Source organism: Pseudophryne corroboree, chromosome 1 (genome assembly GCF_028390025.1).
Source record: "Pseudophryne corroboree isolate aPseCor3 chromosome 1, aPseCor3.hap2, whole genome shotgun sequence".
In the NCBI taxonomy this organism is placed as follows: Eukaryota; Metazoa; Chordata; class Amphibia; order Anura; family Myobatrachidae; genus Pseudophryne; species Pseudophryne corroboree.
In genome coordinates this window covers 373,351,555-373,377,264 of record NC_086444.1, presented here as the reverse complement: position 1 = coordinate 373,377,264, position 25,710 = coordinate 373,351,555, and the positions used below count along the sequence as shown (strand labels likewise).

The 25,710-nt window shown below is 47.8% G+C and overlaps 1 protein-coding gene across 1 annotated transcript in view; it reads left to right on the top strand.

Moving 5' to 3' along the window:
• The window catches only part of DRG1 (developmentally regulated GTP binding protein 1), an 88,226-nt gene that overhangs the window by 4,450 nt on the left and 58,066 nt on the right, over positions 1–25,710 (top strand). Inside the window, exons 3-5 of the mRNA XM_063913084.1 lie at positions 4,143–4,318; positions 4,423–4,492; positions 4,769–4,938. Coding sequence (XP_063769154.1) covers positions 4,143–4,318; positions 4,423–4,492; positions 4,769–4,938 — 416 coding nt within the window. The remainder of the gene's footprint in view (positions 1–4,142; positions 4,319–4,422; positions 4,493–4,768; positions 4,939–25,710) is intronic.

Sequence of the window (25,710 nt, the reverse complement as noted above, 5' to 3'; positions counted from 1 at the left end):
TAAGTCCACCGCATGACGTTGGGGCTCCACTGGCAGAGCCAGGTGCGGTGGGGGCGCGTCTCCGAAACTTCAGCAACCAGTGGGTTCGCTCACAAGTGGATCTCTGGGCTGTACAAATTGTATCTCAGGGATACAAGCTGGAGTTCGAGGCGACTCCCCCTCGCCGTTACCTCAAATCAGCCTTGCCAGCTCCTCCCAGGGAAAGGGAGTTAGTACTGTCGGCAATTCACAAGCTGTACCTCCAGCAGGTGATAATCAAGGTCCCCCTCCTTCAACAGGGAAGGGGTTACTATTCCACAATGTTTTTGGTACCGAAACCGGACGGTTCGGTGAGACCCATTCTAAATTTAAAATCCTTGAACACTTATATAAAGAAGTTCAAGTTCAAAATGGAATCGCTCAGGGCGGTTATTGCAAGCCTGGAAGAGGGGGATTTTATGGTGTCGCTGGACATCAAGGATGCTTATTTGCATGTCTCCATTTACCCACCTCACCAGGAGTACCTCAGGTTTGTGGTACAGAACTGTCATTACCAATTCCAGACGTTGCCGTTTGGTCTCTCCACGGCTCCGAGAATATTTACCAAGGTAATGGCCGAAATGATGATACTCCTTTGAAGAAAGGGAGTTATAATTATCCCGTACTTGGACGATCTCCTCATAAAGGCGAGGTCCAAAGAGCAGTTGTTGGTCAGCGTAGCACTCTCTCAGGAAGTGTTGCAACAGCACGGCTGGATTCTGAATATCCCAAAGTCGCAGCTGATTCCTACGACGCGTCTGCTTTTCCTGGGAATGATTCTGGACACAGAACAGAAGAAGGTGTTTCTCCCGGAGGAGAAGGCCCAGGAATTGTCATCTCTGGTCAGGGACCTCCTGAAACCAAAACAGGTGTCGGTGCATCACTGCACGCGAGTCCTGGGAAAGATGGTGGCTTCTTACGAAGCAATTCCCTTCGGCAGGTTCCATGCAAGGATCTTTCAGTGGGATCTGTTGGACAAATGGTCCGGATCGCATCTTCAGATGCATCGGTTGATCACCCTGTCCCCAAGGGCCAGGGTGTCTCTGCTGTGGTGGCTGCAGAGTGCTCATCTTCTCGAGGGACGCAGGTTCGGCATACAGGACTGGGTCCTGGTGACCACTGATGCAAGCCTCCGAGGATGGGGGGCAGTCACTCAGGGAAGAAACTTCCAAGGACAGTGGTCAAGTCTGGAGACTTCTCTACACATAAATATACTGGAACTAAGGGCCATCTACAATGCCCTGATTCAAGCAGAGCCCCTGCTTCAAAACCAATCAGTACTGATTCAGTCAGACAACATCACGGCGGTCGCCCATGTAAACCGCCAGGGCGGCACAAGAAGCAGGATGGCAATGGCAGAAGCCACAAGGATTCTTCGATGGGCGGAGAATCACGTGCTAGCACTGTCAGCAGTGTTCATTCCGGGAGTGGACAACTGGGAAGCAGACTTCCTCAGCAGGCACGACCTCCACCCGGGAGAGTGTGGACTTCATCAAGAAGTCTTCACACAGATTGTAAATCGTTGGGAACTGCCACAGGTGGACATGATGGCGTCCCGCCTCAACAAAAAGCTAAAAAAATATTGTGCCAGGTTACGGGACCCTCAGGCGATAGCTGTGGACGCACTAGTGACACCGTGGGTGTACCAGTCGGTTTATGTGTTCCCTCCTCTTCCTCTCATACCCAAGGTACTGAGGATAGTAAGAAAGAGAGGAGTAAGAACTATACTCATCGTTCCGGATTGGCCAAGAAGAACTTGGTACCCAGAACTACAAGAAATGATCTCAGTGGACCCATGGCCTCTGCCTCTCAGACAGGACCTGTTACAGCAGGGGCCTTGTCTGTTCCAAGACTTACCGCGGCTGCGTTTGACGGCATGGCGGTTGAACGCCGGATCCTAACGGAAAAGGGCATTCCGGATGAAGTGATTCCTACGCTGATAAAAGCTAGGAAGGATGTGACAGCAACGCATTATCACCGCATATGGCGGAAATATGTTGCTTTGTGTGAGACCAGGAAGGCCCCAACAGAGGAATTCCAGCTGGGTCGATTTCTGCACTTCCTACAGTCAGGGGTGACTATGGGCCTAAAATTGGGGTCCATAAAGGTCCAGATTTCGGCCCTATCTATTTTCTTTCAAAAAGAACTGGCTTCACTGCCTGAAGTTCAGACGTTTGTTAAGGGAGTGCTGCATATTCAGCCCCCTTTTGTGCCTCCAGTGGCACCTTGGGATCTTAACGTTGTGTTGGATTTCCTGAAATCACACTGGTTTGAGCCACTTAAGACCGTGGAGCTAAAGTATCTCACATGGAATGTGGTCATGCTGTTGGCCTTAGCTTCAGCTAGGCGTGTGTCAGAATTGGCGGCTTTGTCACGTAAAAGCCCATATCTGATCTTTCATATGGACAGGGCAGAGTTGAGGACTCGTCCCTAATTTCTCCCTAAGGTGGTATCAGCGTTTCATTTGAACCAGCCTATTGTGGTGCCTGCGGCTACTCGGGACTTGGAGGACTCCAGGTTACTTGATGTAGTCAGGGCTTTGAAAATCTATGTAGCCAGGACGGCTGGAGTCAGGAAAACTGACTCGCTGTTTATCCTGCATGCACCCAACAAACTGGGTGCTCCGGCTTCAAAGCAAACTATTGCGCGCTGGATCTGTAACACGATTCAGCAAGCTCATTCATTCTGCGGCAGGGTTACCGCATCCTAAATCAGTAAAAGCCCATTCCACGAGGAAGGTGGGCTCTTCTTGGGCGGCTGCCCGAGGGGTCTCGGCTTTACAGCTTTGCCGAGCTGCTACTTGGTCGGGTTTAAACACATTTGCTAAGTTCTACAAGTTTGATACCCTGGCTGAGGAGGACCTTGCCTTTGCTCATTCGGTGCTGCAGAGTCATCCGCACTCTCCCGCCCGTTTGGGAGCTTTGGTATAATCCCCATGGTCCTTACGGAGTTCCCAGCATCCACTAGGACGTCAGAGAAAATAAGAATTTACTCACCGGTAATTCTATTTCTCGTAGTCCGTAGTGGATGCTGGGCGCCCGTCCCAAGTGCGGACTCTCTGCAATACATGTATATAGTTATTGCTCAACTTAAGGGTTATTGTTATGAGCCATCTGTTACTGAGGCTCAGTTGTTGTTCATACTGTTAACTGGGTATGGTTATCACAAGTTGTACAGTGTGGCTGGTATGAGTCTTACCCTGGATTCCAAATCCTTTCCTTGTTGTGTCAGCTCTTCCGGGCACAGTTTCCTTAACTGATTTCTGGAGGAGGGGCATAGAGGGAGGAGCCAGTGCACACCAGATAGTACCTAATCTTTCTTTTAAAGTGCCCAGTCTCCTGCGGAGCCCGTCTATTCCCCATGGTCCTTACGGAGTTCCCAGCATCCACTACGGACTACGAGAAATAGAATTACCGGTGAGTAAATTCTCATTTTTTCTGTGATTTATGAAAATGTTGCTAATACACAACTTTCATCGGCCACATTCAGGAACATGGATATTTTTATCTAGTACAAGCCTCCTATTTTTTTCTTTTTTAACTTATGCGCGCTACCAGTGAGCCCAACATGAGATTTAATTGGGGGCATTTATAATATACTAGTTACCAGCCCATAAAAGTGACAGAACAACAGGTTAGCGCACAAAACACTTGAATTCCTCTATAGAGGTGAGGAACAGCGTTAGCATTTTATTATATAGGATATTTTTACGATTTTGTAAAAAAGTTGTACCAAACACTTCTAATTTATGCTGTTATGTGTCTGTTCGTCTAAAGTGTCTGATGGCTTGGATACTAAGCACATATCGTGTTGTATGTTGGCCCAGCAACATAACTTCGTACATCTGCTACAAATACAACCAGCTCACTTTACTATTGCAGCATTTTTTATTTTTTTTATATCAGTTAAGTCGGCAAGCATAACAGCAATAGTAAGTTATAGCTTTAGTTCAGGAGCAGAGCATTATGTAGCAGATGGAATGGGTTGTGGCTGATGGTGTGAGCCATGTTGTTGTTGTTTTGTTTTTTGTATTACTTTTTTTTTTGTAGTGTGTAGTTTTTTTATTTTTTTTTCTGGTAAGCAAGTTGCGTGTTTGTGGTTTGATCTGGAATTCTGTCTCATAGGTTTTGATGTTGCAAAGACCGGAGATGCTCGAATTGGATTTGTTGGATTCCCATCTGTGGGAAAGTCAACGCTCCTTAGTAACTTGGCTGGTGTTTACTCAGAAGTGGCAGCCTATGAGTTCACTACCTTGACCACAGTTCCTGGAGTTGTTAGATACAAAGGAGCCAAGATTCAGGTACACATACTTTGTGGGAAAGTTTTTCTCCTGAGAGGCCACACATGACAAATGTTACCAAAATGTAATACTGCTGCAGTATTAAATAACTATTGTTTTGGCAGCTGCTTGACCTCCCTGGGATTATTGAGGGAGCTAAAGATGGAAAAGGCAGAGGTCGGCAGGTCATTGCAGGTGAGCTCCCATTTTCTGACGCTATATGTACTACTAGCACAGCAGTTCTCAACTCCAACCCTTAAGTACCCCGAACAGGTCATGCTGTTAGGATTTCTGTCTGTGGAAGCAGGAGGGATAATTTCTAACACAGAAAAATAGATTAGCTCGCCTCTTTCAGAGTACAGAAAACCACACAAGAGTACTGTTGGGGTACTTTAGGGCTGGTGTAGAGAACCACTGTACTAGCATGTTGAATTAACTACTTAAGTAGACTTTTTTTATTTCATCCTTCAGTGGCTCGCACATGCAATTTAATCCTTATTGTCTTGGATGTGTTGAAACCTTTGGGACACAAAAAGATAATTGAAAATGAACTGGAGGGTTTTGGAATCCGACTGAACAAGAAACCACCAAACATTGGGTACAAGAAAAAGGACAAAGGCGGCATTAACCTTACAGCCACAGTAAGTTGTGACAACTTGGGTAGCACTAGGGGTCCTATTTGTGGAGTTTCATGGGTCTCCCTGTGTCTGTGTGTATACTTCTTATACTCCAGTTCCTCCCACACACTCAAATATACTGGAAGATTAATTGGAAGATTGTCTGTGTTGTAGGGAATATAGATCGTAAGCTAAACAGGGGCAGTAACTGATGCAAGTTATTCAGTATCCTCAGTAAAGCACTATAACTATTAATAAACAAATAACATATATGTTTGACTGGCAAAATGCCATGCTGGTGTACAAATTGGGCATGCCGAGAGAATACTGTATAAAGAGCTGTAGGTTAATTAGATAAGTTCTGCAAACATCAGTCCAGTATAGAAGTACAGGTGTCCTTGATATTACATTCATGTGGCAGACAGTTCAGTTATAGCTTTGCTACCCAACTATTCAGAGTGATATTCAAGCCACTGTCTCTCACTATGGGGTACATTTACTAAGGATTCTAAAACATTCAAGTGGTGGTGTTGCCTATATCAACCGATCAAATTCTAGCTATACTTTATTGCATTCTTAAAATAATAGACAGAATCTGGTTGCTTCAAACTATTTTCTCTAACGTCCTAGTGGATGCTGGGACTCCGTCAGGACCATGGGGAATAGCGGGCTCCGCAGGAGACAGGGCACATCTAAAAAAGCTTTTAGGTCACATGGTGCGTACTGGCTCCTCCCCCTATGACCCTCCTCCAAGCCTTAGTTAGGTTTTTGTGCCCGTCCGAGAGGGTGCAATCTAGGTGGCTCTCCTAAAGAGCTGTTTAGAAAAGTTTTTTTTTTTAGGTTTCAATCTCAGTGATTCCTGCTGGCAACAGGATCACTGCATCGAGGGACTTAGGGGAGAGATTTCCAACTCACCTGCGTGCAGGATGGATTGGAGTCTTAGGCTACTGGACACTTAGCTCCAGAGGGAGTCGGAACACAGGTCAGCCTGGGGTTCGTCCCGGAGCCGCGCCGCCGATCCCCCTTACAGACGCTGAAGAGACGGCAGAACGGAGGTCCGGAAAGCAGGCGGCAGAAGACTCCTCAGTCTTCTTGAAGGTAGCGCACAGCACGGCAGCTGTGCGCCATTGTTGTCACACGGCTCACTGACTCAGTCACGGAGGGTGCAGGGCGCTGCTGGGGGCGCCCTGGGCAGCAATATAATTACCTTTAGTGGCAAAATAAATACATCACATATAGCCATTAAGGCTATATGTATGTATTTTAACCCAGGCCAGTTTCTTAAAAACCGGGGAAAAGCCCGCCGAAAAAGGGGCGGAGCTTATTCTCCTCAGCACTCAGCGCCATTTTCCTGCTCAGCTCCGCTGGTGAGGAAGGCTCCCAGGTCTCTCCCCTGCACTGCACTACAGAAACAGGGTAACAAAGAGAAGGGGGGCATAAATTGGCGATATTTATATATTAAGAGCGCATATATAGTAAACAACACCTTCTAGGGTTGTTTATATACATTTATAGCGCTTTTGGTGTGTGCTGGCAAACTCTCCCTCTGTCTCCCCAAAGGGCTAGGGGGTCCTGTCTTCGATTAGAGCATTCCCTGTGTGGCTGCTGTGTGTCGGTACGTGTGTGTCGACATGTATGAGGACGATGTTGGTGTGGAGGCAGAGCAATTGCCGATGATGGTAATGTCACCCCCTAGGGAGTCGACACCGGAATGGATGGCTTTAGTTATGGAATTACGTGATAATGTCAGCACATTACAAAAGTCAGTTGACGAAATAAGACGCCCGGCAAACCAGTTAGTACCGGTTCAGGCGTCTCAGACACCGTCAGGGGCTGTAAAACGTCCTTTACCTCAGTCAGTCGACACGGGTACCGACACAGATGAATCTAGTGTCGACGGTGAAGAAACAAACGTATTTTCCAATAGGGCCACACGTTATATGATCACGGCAATGAAGGAGGCTTTGCAGATCTCTGATACTGCTGGTACCTCAAAAAGGGGTATTATGTGGGGGGTGAAAAAACTACCTGTATTTTTTCCAGAATCAGAGGAATTGAATGACGTGTGTGATGAAGCGTGGGTTAACCCCGATAGAAAACTGCTAATTTCCAAGAAGTTATTGGCATTATACCCTTTCCCACCAGAGGTTAGGGCGCGCTGGGAAACACCCCCTAGGGTGGATAAGGCGCTCACACGTTTATCAAAGCAAGTGGCGTTGCCGTCTCCTGATACGGCCGCCCTCAAGGATCCAGCAGATAGGAGGCTGGAAACTACACTGAAGAGTATATACACACATACTGGTGTTATACTGCGACCGGCAGTAGCCTCAGCCTGGATGTGCAGTGCTGGGGTAGTGTGGTTGGATTCTCTGACTGAAAATATTGATACCCTGGATAGGGACAGTATTTTATTGACTCTAGAGCAATTAAAGGATGCTTTCCTTTATATGCGAGATGCTCAGAGGGATGTTTGTACTCTAGCATCAAGAGTAAGCGCGATGTCCATATCTGCCAGAAGAAGTTTATGGACGCGACAGTGGTCAGGTGATGCGGATTCCAAGAGGCATATGGAAGTATTGCCATATAAAGGAGAGGAATTGTTTGGGGTCGGTCTTTCGGACCTGGTGGCCACGGCAACTGCCGGCAAATCCACTTTTTTACCTCAGACCCCCTCCCAACAGAAAAAGACACCGCCTTTTCAGCCGCAGTCCTTTCGCTCCTATAAAAAGCGACCAAAAGGACAGTCTTATCTGCCGCGAGGCAGAGGAAAGGGTAAGAAAGGGCAGCAAGCAGCCCCTGCCCAGGAACAGAAGCCCGCCCCGGCTTCTACAAAGCCATCAGCATGACGCTGGGGCTTTACAAGCGGACTCAGGAACGGTGGGGGGTCGACTCAAGATTTTCAGCAATCAATGGGTTCACTCACAAGTGGACCCGTGGGTCCTGCAGATAGTATCTCAGGGTTACATGCTGGAGTTCGAAAGGTCTCCCCCTCGCCGGTTCCTAAAGTCTGCTTTACCAACGTCTCCCTCAGAAAGGACGTCGGTTTTGGAAGCCATTCACAAGCTGTATTCTCAGCAGGTGATACCCCTTTCCCTCCTACAACAGGGAAAGGGGTATTATTCCACACTATTTGTGGTACCGAAACCGGACGGTTCGGTAAGGCCTATTCTAAATCTGAAATCCTTGAACCTGTACATAAAGAAATTCAAGTTCAAGATGGAGTCACTCAGAGCAGTGATAGCGAATCTGGAAGAAGGAGACTTCATGGTGTCCTTGGACATAAAAGATGCTTATCTACATGTCCCGATTTACCCCTCACACCAAGGGTATCTCAGGTTCGTGATACAAGACTGTCATTATCAGTTTCAAACGCTGCCGTTTGGGTTGTCCACGGCCCCTCGGGTCTTTACCAAGGTAATGACCGAAATGATGGTTCTTCTACGAAGAAAAGGCGTATTAATTATCCCTTACTTGAACGATCTCCTGATAAGGGCAAAGTCCAGAGAACAGCTGGAAGTCGGTGTAGCGCTAACACAAGTAGTGCTTCAGCAACACGGGTGGATTCTAAATCTTCCAAAATCTCAATTGACCCCGACAACACATCTGCTGTTCCTGGGCATGATTCTGGACACGGTTCAGAAAAAGGGTATTTCTCCCGGAAGAGAAAGCAAGGGAGTTATCCGAACTTGTCAAGAACCTCCTAAAACCAGGAACTGTGTCAGTACATCAATGCACAAGAGTCCTGGGAAAGATGGTGGCTTCGTACGAAGCGATTCCATTCGGCAGATTCCATGCACGAACATTTCAGTGGGATCTGCTGGACAAATGGTCCGGATCGCATCTGCACATGCATCAGCGGATAACACTGTCACCGAGAACAAGGTCCTGTGGTGGTTGCAGACTGCCCATCTGTTAGTGGGCCGCAGATTCGGCATACAGGACTGGGTCCTGGTGACTACGGATGCCAGCCTACGAGGTTGGGGAGCAGTCACAAAGGGAAGAAACTTCCAGGGCGTGTGGTCAAACCTGGAGACGTCTCTTCACATAAATATACTGGAGCTAAGAGAGATCTACAATGCTCTAAGCCTGGCAAAATCGCTGCTTCAGGGTCAGCCGGTGTTGATCCAGTCCGACAACATCACTGCAGTCGCCCACGTAAACCGACAAGGCGGCACGAGAAGCAGGAGTGCAATGGCAGAAGCTGCAAGGATTCTGCGCTGGGCGGAGAATCATGTCGTAGCACTGTCAGCAGTGTTCATCCCGGGAGTGGACAACTGGGAAGCAGATTTCCTCAGCAGACACGACCTTCACCCGGGAGAGTGGGGACTTCATCCAGAAGTTTTCCACATGATTGTGAACCGTTGGGAAAAACCAAAGGTGGACATGATGGCGTCTCGCCTCAACAAAAAATTGGACAGGTATTGCGCCAGGTCAAGAGACCCTCAGGCAATAGCTGTGGACGCTCTGGTAACACCGTGGGTGTACCAGTCAGTGTATGTGTTCCCTCCTCTGCCTCTCATACCAAAGGTACTGAGAATTATACGGAAAAGAGGAGTAAGAACAATACTGGTAGCTCCGGACTGGCCAAGAAGAACTTGGTATCCGGAACTTCAAGAGATGCTCACGGAGGATCCGTGGCCTCTACCTCTAAGAAGGGATCTGCTTCAGCAGGGACCTTGTATGTTCCAAGACTTACCGCGGCTGCGTTTGACGGCATGGCGGTTGAACGCCGGATTCTAAAAGAGAAGGGCATTCCTGAGGAAGTTATTCCTACTTTAATTAAAGCCAGGAAAGAAGTGACCGCACAACATTATCACCGCATTTGGAGAAAATATGTTGCGTGGTGTGAGGCCAAGAAGGCTCCAACGGAAGAATTTCACTTGGGTCGATTCTTACATTTCCTGCAAGCAGGATTGTCTATGGGCCTCAAATTGGGGTCCATTAAAGTTCAAATTTCGGCCTTATCAATTTTCTTCCAGAAGGAATTGGCGTCAGTGCCTGAAGTACAAACTTTTGTCAAAGGTGTACTACATATACAACCCCCAATAGTGCCTCCAGTGGCACCGTGGGATTTGAACGTGGTTCTAAATTTTCTCAAATCTCATTGGTTTGAGCCTTTAAAATCGGTAGATTTAAAATACCTTACATGGAAGATAACCATGCTGTTGGCCCTGGCTTCAGCCAGGAGAGTTTCGGAGTTGGCAGCTTTGTCATACAAAAGCCCATATCTGATATTCCATTCGGACAGGGCAGAATTGAGGACACGTCCTCAATTTCTCCCTAAGGTGGTTTCGGCATTTCACTTGAACCAGCCTATTGTGGTGCCTGCGGCTACTAGCGACTTGGAGGACTCCAAGTTACTGGACGTTGTCAGAGCATTAAAAATATATATTTCAAGGACAGCTGGAGTCAGAAAATCTGACTCGTTGTTTACATTGTATGCACCCAACAAGTTGGGTGCTCCTGCGTCTAAACAGACGATTGCACGTTGGATATGTAGTACAATCCAACTTGCACATTCTGTGGCAGGCCTGCCACAGCCTAAATCTGTAAAGGCCCATTCCACAAGGAAAGTGGGCTCATCCTGGGCGGCTGCCCGAGGAGTCTCTGCATTACAACTTTGCCGAGCAGCTACGTGGTCAGGGGAGAACACGTTTGTAAAATTTTACAAATTTGATACTCTGGCTAAAGAGGACCTGGAGTTCTCTCATTCGGTGCTGCAGAGTCATCCGCACTCTCCCGCCCGTTTGGGAGCTTTGGTATAATCCCCATGGTCCTGACGGAGTCCCAGCATCCACTAGGACGTTAGAGAAAATAAGAATTTACTTACCGATAATTCTATTTCTCATAGTCCGTAGTGGATGCTGGGCGCCCATCCCAAGTGCGGATTGTCTGCAATGCTTGTACATAGTTATTGTTACAAAAATCGGGTTATTACTGTTGTTGTGAGCCATCTGTTCAGAGGCTACTTCGTTTGTGTGATCATACTGTTAACTGGGTTCAGATCACAAGTTGTACGGTGTGATTGGTGTGGCTGGTATGAGTCTTACCCGGGATTCAAGATCCTTCCTTATTGTGTACGCTCGTCCGGGCACAGTACCTAACTGAGGCTTGGAGGAGGGTCATAGGGGGAGGAGCCAGTACGCACCATGTGACCTAAAAGCTTTTTTAGATGTGCCCTGTCTCCTGCGGAGCCCGCTATTCCCCATGGTCCTGACGGAGTCCCAGCATCCACTACGGACTATGAGAAATAGAATTATCGGTAAGTAAATTCTTATTTTTTGTGAAGCTTTAGAAAAATCTACATCTGTGACACTGTGGCCATTGTCAGGGATAATCCGTGCAGGTCTAGGCTTTCACTATGCATTGATACAGAAAAAGTTATAGGAACTGTATAAGGACTAGACCAGTATGCAGAGCAGGAGGAAGTCTCTGCAGTACTTAAGGCATATTGCTCTACCACATTCAACACCATAAATTAAAGAATAGACAAATGGGTGAACAGATACACTGGTTGGTTTATAGTAAGTGTTTTTACTTAGATAAACATTATGTGAAAATTTACTTTTCTGCAGTGGGATACACTGTGTTCCACAGGGAAAACATCGGGGTGTAGAGCGGGAGCTTGATCCAGAGGCACTATCAGTCAAAGCTTTGACTGTCCCAGGATGCATTGGGGCCTCTATAACCCTGCCTCCATGCACTGAGAGCTCAGTTTCGTGTGGTGCCTGCAGGCAGCAGGTCACCTAACAGACGGGCTGCACTGGGCAGCCCTGAAAAAGCAGGGGAAGACTACAAGGGCCGCAGCACTGTTACGTTAGGGTGACATTCAGTGCTGCGTCTCTGTTGCCTCCCAAGCGGCGTTGCATACTTCCACGGCTCAAATCCCGGGTACTTGCGGCGGAGACACTCCGGCTTAGGCACATGGTCGCAGACGCTCTCCTGGTTTGCATGGCTGCTACGAAAGGAGGAGGTAAGAGGGTCTCCCAGGTGGGACCCGCCACTAAATCACGCTCCTGGTCGCAGTCTAGGGAGACACTGCGATGCTGGCGTGGACACTGTTGCCGAGCAGGGACCCCACTATATCCGCCAGGGCATGGGAATACAGGTCAGGTGTACTAACGCCCCTATTGGTAAGGCTCCATAGTACCGGCAGTGAGGCCCAGCATAGGAGAGTTGGTGCTTGACCTGTAGCCCCTCTCCCGGCCCAGGGCACCATCTCCTCACAGATTTCACGCCCTGGAGCTGCCTCACACTTCCCTCAGTTCCTGACAGAGACACTGGGCACCATCTTTTGAGCATAGATGCTGCTGGTCTCTGGGATTGCAGGGCAAGGTCTCCCCTGTAGACCATCCCGTACACAGCGCTGAGACTTTACAGACGCTTGAGTATTCTACATGTCTTGTTACAGACTGCGTTAGTTAAGAATGAGTGTACGTATTCCAAAATATATTGTACGAGTATTCTGATATATACCTCCGGTCTAGGACCATACTGTTTTTTTATATATATATATATATATATATATATATATATATATATATATATATATATATATATATAATATATATATATATAAAATATTTTATACACCTACCTACCATCTAAGGTAGCTGTCACTATATTGTGTACCTGAAGGGACTAGGTGCATCAGGGTCCTATAATGTATCTGCTATACAGATATTTTATTGTGTTAGTCGCGTACACCGGGTTTTAGTTCACAAGTGTGTGTACTCTTTTATGCTGGTTGTGTACTTTGTCCGCAGGTTGTGTACTCTGTCTGGCTTCATCTTACTAATATCCTGATTGTTGCTTTATTACAATGTCTAACAATAAGGGCAGTAAAACTCTGGAGGCTCCTGTAAAATGCAAGGTATGCTCCAGAGGTTTACCTGAGGGGGAAGTATTGTGTAATGGTCTGTGTTCTAAATGTCATACACCTCCCAGTCAGCCAGCAGCTCCTGTAGCTACAATGGAGCCACCCTGGGCTATGTTCACTACCCTGGGGACTCTGGTGGACTGTTTAGTTTCCCCTATGGGACCTCCGGTGCCACTGGCCCCACAGTTGTCCCTATAGTAAATCTGCCTTGGGTGGAAAATTTGTCTACCCAGCTGCAGCAGGTGAATCGGTCTTTGGTTAGACAGAAATCTACTCCAGGTCACTCCCATGTCCCTGGGTCCTCTAAGTGGGCTGCTTCCTCCTCACAATCCACTAACCTCTCTGATGTTTCATCTGATGAGGAGGGGGAGCATACGGTCCTGTCAGACTCTGAATCATGTGTTACAGACGAGGATTTTACCTTACAGGTTGATGTCCCTGCCCTGGTGGATGCTATTAAGCAGATCCTACAAATCACGGAGGATGAGGATTCCACTACAGTGACCAAGAAAACTGATGTTTAAACAACAGAAGGTGGTTAAAACTGTATTACCCCATTATGATCATCTTGTGGACATCAGGAAGGAACCCTGGTCTACCCCAGGTAAGAAATTCCCGCTCCCTAAACGGGCTTTGGCTCGCTATCCTCTCCCTGCAGAGTTATGTAGTAAGTGGGAAAATCCACCACCGGTGGATTCACACGTCACCCGTCTCGTGGTGTCGTCTACTCTGCCTGTCACCACTGTCACCTCCCTGAAGGAACCGACAGATAATCGAGTGGAGAGATGCCTGAAAACTATATATTCCCTCGCAGGGGCCATTCATAGGCCCACCATGGCTGCCTCTTGGGCTGCAAAAGGTATTGAGGCGTGGGTTCAGGCGCTAGAGGATGAGCTGGCGGAGGATATTTCTGACAAAGCCAGACAATACCTGTCTCACATATGCACCGCTGCCTATTACATTCAGGAGGCCTCCTCTGAGGCGGGGGTACTGGCAGCCAAAGCATCATCCACTTCTATCCTGGCTCGCCGCATACCGTGGTTAAAGTCGTGGAAAATGGATTTGGACTCCAAGAAGATCTTGGTGGTACACCCCTTTACTGGAGACATTTTATTTGGAGAGGACCTGAATAAAATAGTGTCTGAATTAGCAGCTGCTAAGACTGCTTTTCTTCCTACTAATCCTTCTACTCAGAAGGCGAAGACGACCACTTTTCTTTCCTTTCGACCTCAAGGGAAAGACAAGGGTCAGTCTTACCCCAGACAATCTCGTGCTCCCAAGACCACCAAGCCCAAGATGAAACAGTCCTGGGTAGCCCGGCAGCCTGCTTCGACCCCAAGGTGGGAGGCCCAGGTCTGGTAAAAGACCACTTCAGACGCTTGGGTACTGGACGTTCTCTCACGGGTACACTGTCTCATTCAAGAGACAACCCACTCACCAGTTCTGCACTACGGTACTCTCTTCGGACCCGTTGAATTTGCAGGCTTTACAAACGGTGGTAGGGTCCCTTCTGAGTACAGGAGTGGTTGTGCCGGTACCTTAGTCCCAGCGTGGCAGAGGCTATTATTCAACCCTGTTTCTGGTGCAAAAACCCAATGAGTCTTTTCTCTGACGTCCTAGTGGATGCTGGGAACTCCGTAAGGACCATGGGGAATAGCGGCTCCGCAGGAGACTGGGCACATCTAAAGAAAGCTTTAGGATCACCTGGTGTGCACTGGCTCCTCCCCCTATGACCCTCCTCCAAGCCTCAGTTAGATTTCTGTGCCCGACGAGAAGGGTGCACACTAGGGGCTCTCCTGAGCTCTCTGTGAAAGTTTTAGTTTAGGTTTATTATTTTCAGTAAGACCTGCTGGCAACAGGCTCACTGCATCGAGGGACTAAGGGGAGAAGAAGCGAACTCACCTGCGTGCAGAGTGGATTGGGCTTCTTAGGCTACTGGACATTAGCTCCAGAGGGACGATCACAGGTTCAGCCTGGATGGGTCACCGGAGCCGCGCCGCCGTCCCCCTTACAGAGCCAGAAGAGCGAAGAGGTCCGGAAAAATCGGCGGCAGAAGACGATCCTGTCTTCAGATAAGGTAGCGCACAGCACCGCAGCTGTGCGCCATTGCTCTCAGCACACTTCACACTCCGGTCACTGAGGGTGCAGGGCGCTGGGGGGGGCAGCGCCCTGAGACGCAATAAATCGATATAAAAACCTTATATGGCTAAAATAAATGCATCACATATAACTCCTGGGCTATATGGATGCATTTAACCCCTGCCAAAACATACAGAAAAAGGATGATAGGCTCCGCCCCTTTCTCGGCGTCCTTATCTCCTCAGCACACTGGCGCCATTTTCCCTCACAGCTCAGTTGGAGGGAAGCTCCCTGGCTCTCCCCTGCAGTCACTACACTACAGAAAGGGGTTAAAAAAAGAGAGGGGGGCACAAATTAGGCACAGTATATAACAATACAGCAGCTATAAGGGGAAAAACACTTATATAAGGTTATCCCTGTATATATATAGCGCTCTGGTGTGTGCTGGCAAACTCTCCCTCTGTCTCCCCAAAGGGCTAGTGGGGTCCTGTCCTCTATCAGAGCATTCCCTGTGTGTGTGCTGTGTGTCGGTACGTTGGTGTCGACATGTATGAGGAGAAAAATGATGAGACGGAGTAGAGTGTCTGAAATAGTGTTGTCACCCCCTTGGGGGTCGACACCTGAGTGGATGTACTGTTGAAATTGCGTGACAGTGTCAGCTTTGTATAAAAGACAGTGGTTGACATGAGACAGCCGGCTACTCAGCTTGTGCATGTCCAGACGTCTCATACAGGGGCCCTAAAGCGCCCGTTACCTCAGATACAGACGCTGACAAGGGTACTGACTCCTGTGTCGACGGTGAAGAGACAACCGTGATTTCCAATAGGGCCACACATTGCATGATTGAGGCAATGGGAAAAGTTTACACTTTTCTGATATGAATACCACCAAAAAAAGGGGTATTATGTTTGGTGAGGAAAAACTTCCTGTAGTTTTCCTGAATCTGAGAAATAAGATGAGGTGTGTGATGATGCGTGGGTTTCCCCCCCGATAACAATTGATAATTTCAAAAAAGTTATGGGCAGTATACCTTTTCCCGCCAGAGGTTAGGGTGCGTTGGGAAACACCCCCTAGGGTGGATAAAGCGCTCACACGCTTGTAAAAACAAGGGCTCTACCCTCTCCTGAGATGGCCGCCCTTAAGGATCCTGCTGATAGAAAGCAGGAGCGTATCCTAAAATGTATTTACACACATACTGGTGTTATACTGCGACCAGCAATCGCCTCAGCCTGGATGTGCAGTGCTGCGTTGGCGTGGTCGGATTCCCTGACTGGAAATATGATATCCTAGATAAGGACAGTATATTATTGCCTATAGAGCAATTAAAAGATGCATTTCTATATATGCATGATGCACAGCGGAATATTTGCCGACTGGCATCAAGTATAAGTGCGTTGTCCAATTATTCCAGTAAAGTGGTCAGGTGATGCGGATTCCAAACGGCATTTGGAAGTATTGCCTTAAAAGAGGGGCTGTACCCCAGGTCGCCTCTCAAAATAAGACGCCGTATTATCAGGCGCAGTCCTGGTTGGCAAGCGGGCAAAAGGTTTCCTCTTTTCTGCTCGTGACAGAGGGAGAGGAAAATGGCTGCAGAGATCAGCCAGTTCCAAGGAACAGAAACCCTTTTCCGCCTATGCCAAGCCCTCAGTATGACGCTAGGGCTTTACAAGTTCAGGCACGGTGGGGTCCCGTTCTCAATGAATTTCAGTGCGCAGTGGGCTCACTCGCAAGTAGACCCCTGGATCCTTCAGATAATATTTCAGGGGTACAAATTGGAATTTGAGACGTATTCCCCTCGCCGTTTCCAAAAGTCTGTTTTACCGACGTCTCCCGCTGACAGGGATGCAGTTTTGGAAGCCATTCACAAGCTGTATTCCCAGCAGGTGATAATCAAGGTACCCCTCCTGCAACAGGGAACGGGGTATTATTCCACACTATTGTGGTACCGAAGCCAGACGGCTCGGTGAGACCGATTTTAAACTCTAAAATCTAAAATCTTTGAACACTTGCATACAAAGGTTCAAATTCAAAATTGAGTCACTCAGAGCAGTGATTGCAAACCTGGAAGAAGGGGACTACATGATGTCTCGGGACATCAAGGATGCTTACCTTCATGTCAAAATTTACCCTTCTCACCAAGGGTATTTCAGGTTATGGTACAGAACTGTATCAGTTCGGACGCTGCCGTAGGGATGGTCCACGGCACCCCGGGTCTTTACTGAAGTAATGACCGAAATGATGATATTCCTTCGAAAGAAGGGAATTTTAGTTATCCTTTACTTGGACGATTCCCTGATAAGGGTAAGATCCAGGGAACAGTTGGAGATCGGGGTAGCACTATATCAGGTAGTGTTGTGGCAGCACGATTGGATTTTCAATATTCCAAATTCGCAGCTGGTTCCAACGACTTGTCTTCTGTTCCTAGGGATGATTCTGGACATAGTCCAGAAAGAAGGTGCTTCTTCCGGAGGAGAAAGCCAGGGAGTTATCCGAGCTAGTCAGGAACCTCCTAAAACCGAACCAAGTCCCAGTGCATCTATGCACAAGGGTTCTGGGTAAAAATGGTTGCTTCCTACGAAGCAATCCCATTCGGCAGATTCCACGCACAGTGGAACCTACTGGACAAATGGTCCGGGTCGCATCCTCAGATGCTTCAACGGATAACCCTGTCACCAGGGACAAGGGTATCCCTCCTGTGGTGGTTGCAGAGTGCTCATCTTCTAGAGGGCCGCAGATTCGGCATTCGGGACTGGGTCCTGGTGGCCACGGATACCAGCCTGCGAGGCTGGGGAGCAGTCACACAGGGAAGGAATTTCCAGGGCTTATGGTCAAGCCTGGAGACATCTCTTCTTATAAACATTCGGGAACTAAGGGCCATTTACAATGCCCTAAGTCAAGCGAAACCCCTGCTTCAGGGTCAGGCGGTATTGATCCAATCGGACAACATCACGTCAGTCGCCCACGTAAACAGACAGGGCGGCACGAGAAGCAGGAGGGCAATGGCAGAGGCTGCAAGGATTTTCGCTGGGCGGAAAATCATGTGATAGCACTGTCAGCAGTGTTCATTCCGGGAGTGGACAACTGGGAAGCAGACTTCCTCAGCAGACACGACCTTCACCCGGGAGAGTGGAGACTTCACTCAGAAGTCTTCCACCTGATTGTAAACCGTTGGGAAAAACCAAAGGTGGACATAATGGCGTCCCGTCTAAACAAAAAACTAGACAGATATTGCGCCAGGTCAAGGGACCCTCAGGCAATAGCGGTGGACGCTCTGGTAACGCCGTGGGTGTACCAGTCAGTGTATGTGTTCCCTCCTCTGCCTCTCATACCAAAAGTACTGAGAATCATAAAAAGGAGAGGAGTAAGAACTATACTCGTGGTTCCGGATTGGCCAAGAAGGACTTGGTATCTGGAACTTCAAGAGATGCTCACGGACGAACCGTGGCCTCTATCTCTAAGAAAGGACCTGCTCCAGCAGGGGCCTTGTCTGTTCCAAGACTTACCGCGGCTGCGTTGGACGGCATGGCGGTTGAACGCCGGATCCTGAAGGAAAAAGGCATTCCGGATGAAGTCATCCCTACCCTGGTCAAGGCCAGGAAGGACGTAACCGCAAAACATTATCACCGCATTTGGCGAAAATTTGTTGCGTGGGGTGAGGCCAAGAAGGCCCCTACAGAGGAATTTCAACTGGGTCGTTTCCTCCATTTCCTGCAAACAGGACTGTCTATGGGCCAAAAATTGGGGTCCATTAAGGTTCAAATTTCGGCCCTGTCCATTTTCTTCCAAAAAAGAACTGGCTTCAGTGCCTGAAGTTCAGACATTTGTAAAAGGGGTACTGCATATACAGCCTCCTTTTGTGCCTCCAGTGGCACCTTGGGATCTCAATGTTGTGTTGAGTTTCCTAAAGTCACATTGGTTTGAACCACTCACCACTGTGGACTTAAAATATCTCACATGAAAGTGACGAGTTAGCCCTGGATTCAGCCAGGCGTGTGTCAGAATTGGCGGCTTTATCATATAAAAGCCCTTACTTAATATTTCATTCTGACAGGGCAGAATTGAGGACTTGTCCTCAATTTCTACCTAAGGTGGTTTCTGCATTCCACAGGAACCAACCTATTGTGGTACCTGCGGCTACTAAGGACTTGGAGGATTCCAAGTTGCTTGACGTGGTCAGGGCCCTGAAAACATATGTTTCCAGGACGGCTGGAGTCAGAAAATCTGACTCGCTGTTTATCCTGTATGCACCCAACAAGCTGGGTGCTCCTGCTTCTAAGCAGACGATTGCTCGTTGGATTTGTAGTACAATTCAGCTTGCACATTCTGTGGCAGGCCTGCCACAGCCAAAAAAATCTGTAAATGCCCACTCCACAAGGAAGGTGGGATCATCTTGGGCAGCTGCCCGAGGGGTCTCGGCTTTACAACTTTGCCGAGCAGTTACTTGGTCAGGAGCAAATACGTTTGTAAAATTCTACAAATTTGATACCCTGGCTGAGGAGGACCTGGAGTTCTCTCATTTGGTGCTGCAGAGTCATCCGCACTCTCCCGCCCGTTTGGGAGCTTTGGTATAATCCCCATGGTCCTTACGGAGTTCCCAGCATCCACTAGGACGTCAGAGAAAATAAGAATTTACTTACCGATAATTCTATTTCTCGTAGTCCGTAGTGGATGCTGGGCGCCCATCCCAAGTGCGGATTGTCTGCTATACTGGTACATAATTATTGTTACCAAAAAATTCGGGTTATTGTTGTAGTGAGCCATCTTTTCTAGAGGCTCCTCTATTATCATGCTGTTAACTGGGTTCAGATCACAAGTTGTACAGTGTGATTGGTGTGGCTGGTATGAGTCTTACCCGGGATTCAAAATCCTTCCTTATTGTGTACGCTCGTCCGGGCACAGTATCCTAACTGAGGCTTGGAGGAGAGTCATAGGGGGAGGAGCCAGTGCACACCAGGTGATCCTAAAGCTTTCTTTAGATGTGCCCAGTCTCCTGCGGAGCCGCTATTCCCCATGGTCCTTACGGAGTTCCCAGCATCCACTACGGACTACGAGAAATAGAATTATCGGTAAGTAAATTCTTATTTTCGAGCCTATACTCAACCTCAAGTCACTGAAATTTGTGAGGGTAGCCAAGTTTCGTATGGAAACATTGCGCTCTATTGTGCTGGCGATGTAACCCGGAGATTACATGGTATCCCTGGATATACAGAATGCTTATCTGCATTTCTCCTTCATCCACTAGGGGACACTGGAAGGTCTTCACCGTAGGGTGTAGATGGTGGCTAATTGGAGCCGGCTCTTTAGAACTGTGGCTGGCTCCTCCCTTCTATGCCCCCCCCCCCCCCCCCCCCCCCACAGGCCAGTTTGAAAAATGTGCCCAAGGGAGCCGGTCCTTCTCTCTGGGCTTCTCCAGAGAAAATTTTCTTTTAAAATGACTGAGGACTGACAGGCAGCCTACTGCCCCTGCCTGTCTGCATCGTGGGAGCTTCCGGTGGCACTTTTTTTATTTTTTATTTATTAAACTGTAGCCTCAGCTCCTGGCTATAGGGACATCAGTCCCAGGGGTAATTCCAGAATGGTCCCCACAGCCTGTGCCCTGGCCGGATCGCAAGGCAGGAGTAAGTATGCATCGGGGCTCTGATTAGCAGAGTCCCCAGTTAATAAGACTAACAAGGCACTTTCCCCCAGTGCTAGCTGTGGTGGTAGTTCTGTACCTTGCCGCGGTCTAGTTTAAAGCATGTTTGGGCGCCATGGAGGGGGGGCGGAGCTATACTCAGAGCGGATTCACTTCCCGGCTTGTGTGAATAGGCGCCATTGGCGGGGGGCGGGGTTACGCTCCGAGCGGCTTCCGGAATGGGCGCCAATAGCAGGACGGAGCTACGCTCTGGGCACCAGTAGCGGTAGGCGGAGCTATATTCCTGGACGGCTCCTGCTTCCAACGGGTGAGCGCGTGTCTCCGCTGTCTCAGCGCCATTACTCACAGCGCTTACTGCAGCAGGGTTCACTGTACCAGAGCCTAAAGTTACCTGACCAGCCACTGAACTGGTAGTGTGTTTGCTGGGGGTGTGGAGAGTCCCGCGACTAGAGCCACATTTATATATAGGTATTTATAGTGAAACTGCCTACTAGATTACAGGTGTGTTGTGTGTGGTTGTTTTTTTTTTTTTTTTACTGTATAGGCATCTGTGACTGGTTCCTTCACGTGTGCTCTCCCTTCCTTTTCCTTTCTTATACTGTGTCTGTGACTGACATTTACAGTATGACCATCAGGAGTAATCAGTCTAAGGCAGGGATGGGGAACCTTCGGCCCTCCAGCTGCTGTTGAACTACACATCACAGCATGCCTTGCAACAGTTTTAGCATGGCCAAATAGCAAAACTGTAGCAAGGCATGCTGGTATGTGTAGTTCAACAACAGCTGGAGTTCCCCATCCCTGGTCTAAGGCTTCACAAAAGCTTATGCCTGCAAGAAATGTTCAGCAAAGTTTACCTAACATACTGAAGGTTCTTTATATTGTGAGAACTGTGCATCAACTAACCCAGGGGAGAGTTCGACCACTGTACAGGACCCTTCTCCCTCTGGGTTATCTCAACTGACAGGAGTCATGTCCGATTTGTCTGCGGAACAGGCGGTTTCTCGTAAAGATAGAGAAGTGGCCAGGTCCCAGTCTCCGTTACCTGAGCCAGATTGGGCTCTTAATCTGGCCAGGTCAGTTGAGTGTCTAAGGAGAACCATGGGGGCGTCAAGGTCTCCTACTACTCATACTTCACAATCGGTCACAAAAAAGACTTTTACCAACTGTGTTGCAGTCTGATGAGTCAGATGCTGAAGATTGGCCTCCCCCTGAGGAGGGGAAAGTGAAACTAGATTCAGAAACTGAGTTAGTTCAGGAAGAAATGGAATTTCAATCTGAGGGTTTAGACGCTCTTATTTTAGCAGTGTGTCAGGTTCTACAGATTAGAGTCAGATACTGCTCAGCCGCAACTGTACTTTTTTTTCTCAAAAAACGAAGGGATGCGGTTTCCTTTCCCATTTCTGCTGAGATTGACAATCATTTTGCTCTAGCATGGAAGCACCCGGACAAGACGTTTCAGATTAACCACCGGCCGTTGCTTTCTTAGCCTTTTCCAGAGGAAAATAGATCTAAGTGGGAAAACCCTCCCTCCTTTGGTGGATCCTTCCTTATCTAGATTACCGTTCTGCCGGTAGCTAGTGCTGCCTCCTTAAAGGAGCAGGCAGATCAGAGATTGGAAAATACTTTAAAGTCTATATATATATATTCTGCAGCTGATGTACTTCTTCGTCCTACACTGGTAGGTCTTTGGGTTAACAAGGCAATAGAGGCCTGGGCGGAACAATTGGTAGCAGGTCTACAATCTGGTCTATCCTGTGAACAATTGGCTACTTTGGCTGAACATATCAGAGAATCTGCTGTGTATTTAGGTGAGGCGGCCAAGGACACTGGAACGATTGGATCCAGAATTTCTGCTTTGTCTGGAATGGCAGGCAGGTGCGGAATCTTAAGAAAGCTGTGGAAGCTATTCCATTTAATGATGAGTTTCTCTTCGGTCAAGAATTGGATACTCTGATTTCCAAGGCCACAGTCAACGTATATTCCTTTGGCAGCTCCAGCTCCTAGGAAAACTTTTTCTGGACCTTCCTTTCGGTCCTTTTGAGTTCCGACCAAATTTAGAGGACGTGGCAGAGGTGAATCCACCTCGTTCAGAGGTAACAGAGGCCGAGGTCTTCCTGCAACCCCAGCAACTTTGCAGCAGGACCCGAAGCCTGCCGCTAAGCCCTCTGCATGACTGGCTACCCTCCCTCCTGGGGGCTCTCAGGGTGGGAGCACGTCTGCTGGAGTTCGGACAAGTTTGGTCAGTGACCTGCACAGAGACATAATTTTCCAGGGTAACAAACTCTATTTTCAGTTAAAACTTCCTCCAAGATTTTTTACCACAGGTTTGTCAGTTTCGCGGGAACGTCAGTATTCCCTTCTTCAGGCGGTCCAAAATCTTCTGGATATGGGAGTCATTGTTCCAGTTCCTCTCCACCAACAAAAACAGGGCTTTTATTCCAGTCTATTCGTGGTACCGAAGCCAGACGGCTCGGTGAGACCCATTCTGAATTTGAAGGGTCTCAATCCCTTTTTGAGGGTTTTCAAATTCATGATGAAGTCCCTGCGCTCTTATAGCAGGTCTAGACATGGGGGACTTTATGGTGTCCATCGATATCAAGGATGCTTATTTCCATATTCCGATTTTGCCTCCACACTAGAGTTTTCTCAGGTTTGCAGTCAAGAATTTGCATTTTCAATTCCAAGCCTTACCTTTCGGTCTTTCCTCAGCACCTCAAGTTTTTACAAAGGTCATGGCAGTAATGATGGCACACTTACACGCTCAGGGAGTGAATATTGTTCCGTACTTGGACGACTTGCTTCTAAAGGCTCACTTGGAAGAGAAGTTGTTGAATGATATGAAAATCACCCAAGAATTTCTAACTACTCACGGTTGGATCATAAACCTCCAGAAGTCTGTTGCAACCGACGCAACGTCTTCAGTTCCTGGGCATGATCATGGACACTGTGCTTCAGAGGATATTTCTCCCTCAGGACAAGGTGCAATCTATTCAGGAGTCGGTTCGTCTGGTATTGCAACATCGCAGTGTGTCAATTCATCTTTTTTTTTTTTTTTTTTTTTTGCAAATTGAGTTTTTATTAATAAAGAGATAAGTGTACAGCATAATGGAATTGCAAATAATAAAAGTTTTCTTACAGCAGAAGCTGTCGTTCCAATCGTAGACTAAGAATACAAGAAGCAAAAGCAATGTATGACATAATTAGCCCACTTAGCTAGAGACAATAATCTGTATTATCTTCAGATATTAATAACCGGGAGAATAGAGCATACAAGAAGCATAAAGGACAGACAAAGAAAGGGAGAGAAAAAGAAAGAGAGAGAGGAACCGCCATCTCCATCCCAGCCCTAAGGTGTCGTAGGAATGGAGCGTAGCACATAAGTTTTGTATTCCTGCGTTACCTTGAATTCCAGCCAGTCAAACCAGACCGCTGGAATCGGGACACAGACTGTTCGGAAGAAGCCGTCAAGTCCTCCATTGACATATAGTGATCGATTCTTTGGAACCACCTGGCAATGGGAGGCTGTACCTGAGATCTCCAGAAGCACGGAATGGTCGCTCTAGCAGCATTCATTAAATGTCGCAATAGGGAGTTCTTAAACTGGGATAATGGTAGGTCAATCAAATTAAGTAACCAAAACTCAGGTGTCTCAGGTATTGGGAGTCCTGTGATATGCCTGGTAATAGAATGAATCTGTTGCCAGAAGAAAGCTAGTCCCGGGCACCGCCACCATACATGGCAAGGAGTGCCTCGAGACCGGCCACACCTCCAGCAGACATCCGAAACACTCGGATACATATGGTGGACTCGATCTGGACATCTATACCATCTCGACACCACTTTGTATTGTGTCTCCAGTACTTGGAGTGAGGGAGAACTAGCAAATGTGAACTGATAAATACGTGACCATTGGTCAGAGGTCAGTTCTCTACCGAGGTCCTCATGCCATGCCGTAACGAATGCCAGGGGTTGAGTGGAAGTGCTCGAAAGGCATTGTCTGTACAATAGAGATATTAGGTGCCGTGGCAAATTCTCAGAAAGACACAAGGATTCAAAAGTCGTCGGTCTCCATCCCACCGCACGAGTTGATGTCGCAGCAACTTAATGCCGAATTTGTAAGTAAGCCCAAAAAGAATTAGGCGGTAGGTTAAAAGATCGTTGCAAGTCTGCGAAGGGATGGAATCCCGACGAACCAATCAGGTGACTCAACCGAGATATGCCAGCTTTAGCCCATACTGAGGACTGAGACAAGGAGAGGGGATTTGCGGGTAGGTCTGGGTTAAATAATAAAGGTGTCGGCAAGGAGGGACTCGGACTGAAAGAATCTAAGTGCCTAAATTTCCGCCATATCTTAAGGGTCGAGTCTAGGGTGGGGTGTTTTATGCGTGGGATTTTTGGATAACTAAGGGGGTACCTGCAGTCATTTCAGCTATTGATGGCCATTGCTTAGTATAGGGAGATCTGGTCATGTCAATAACTCTGGACAGATGCACAGCGTAATAATAGCTGATAAAGTGAGGTAGTTGTAAACCACCTTCTCTACGCGTACGGGTCAGTGTGAATTGGGAAAGCCGGTGCCCTCTCCGTCCCCAAACGAAACGACCAACAGATGACTGTAAAGTAGTGAAAAAGGAGGTTGGTACTGTTATAGGCAACGTTTGCAGCAGATACAGAACTTTAGGGAGGATGTCATCTTTACCGTGTTAATCCTACCCAGCCAAGTAAATTGGAGTGTAGCCCATTTATTAAAATCCGTGTTAATCTCATGCAATAATGGAAGGAAGTTTACCCGATATAAGTCAGAGAGGTCTTTAGTCAGGAGAACTCCTAAGTACTTTAGCTGAGTAGGATGCCACTGAAACGGAAACAAATCTCAAATGCCTTCCAGTACTCGTGAAGGCGTTGAAATATTCAAGGCCACCGACTTAGTGTAATTTGCCTTAAAATTGGAGAGCAAATTGAATCTATTGAATTCTTGCATAAGCGCTGGAAGAGAAGTTACCGGGTCCGTCAAAGTAGCCACCAAAAGGTCGTCTGCATACAGTGCCAATTTATGTTCCCGCTTCCCCGCCCATACGCCGTGAATATTTGGATTGGCCCGAATTGCTCTCGCAAGTGCCTCCATGCAGAGAACAAATATAAGCGGGGACAGAGGGCAGCCTTGTCTTGTTCCATTTCGTATCATAAAGGGAGCAGAGATGGC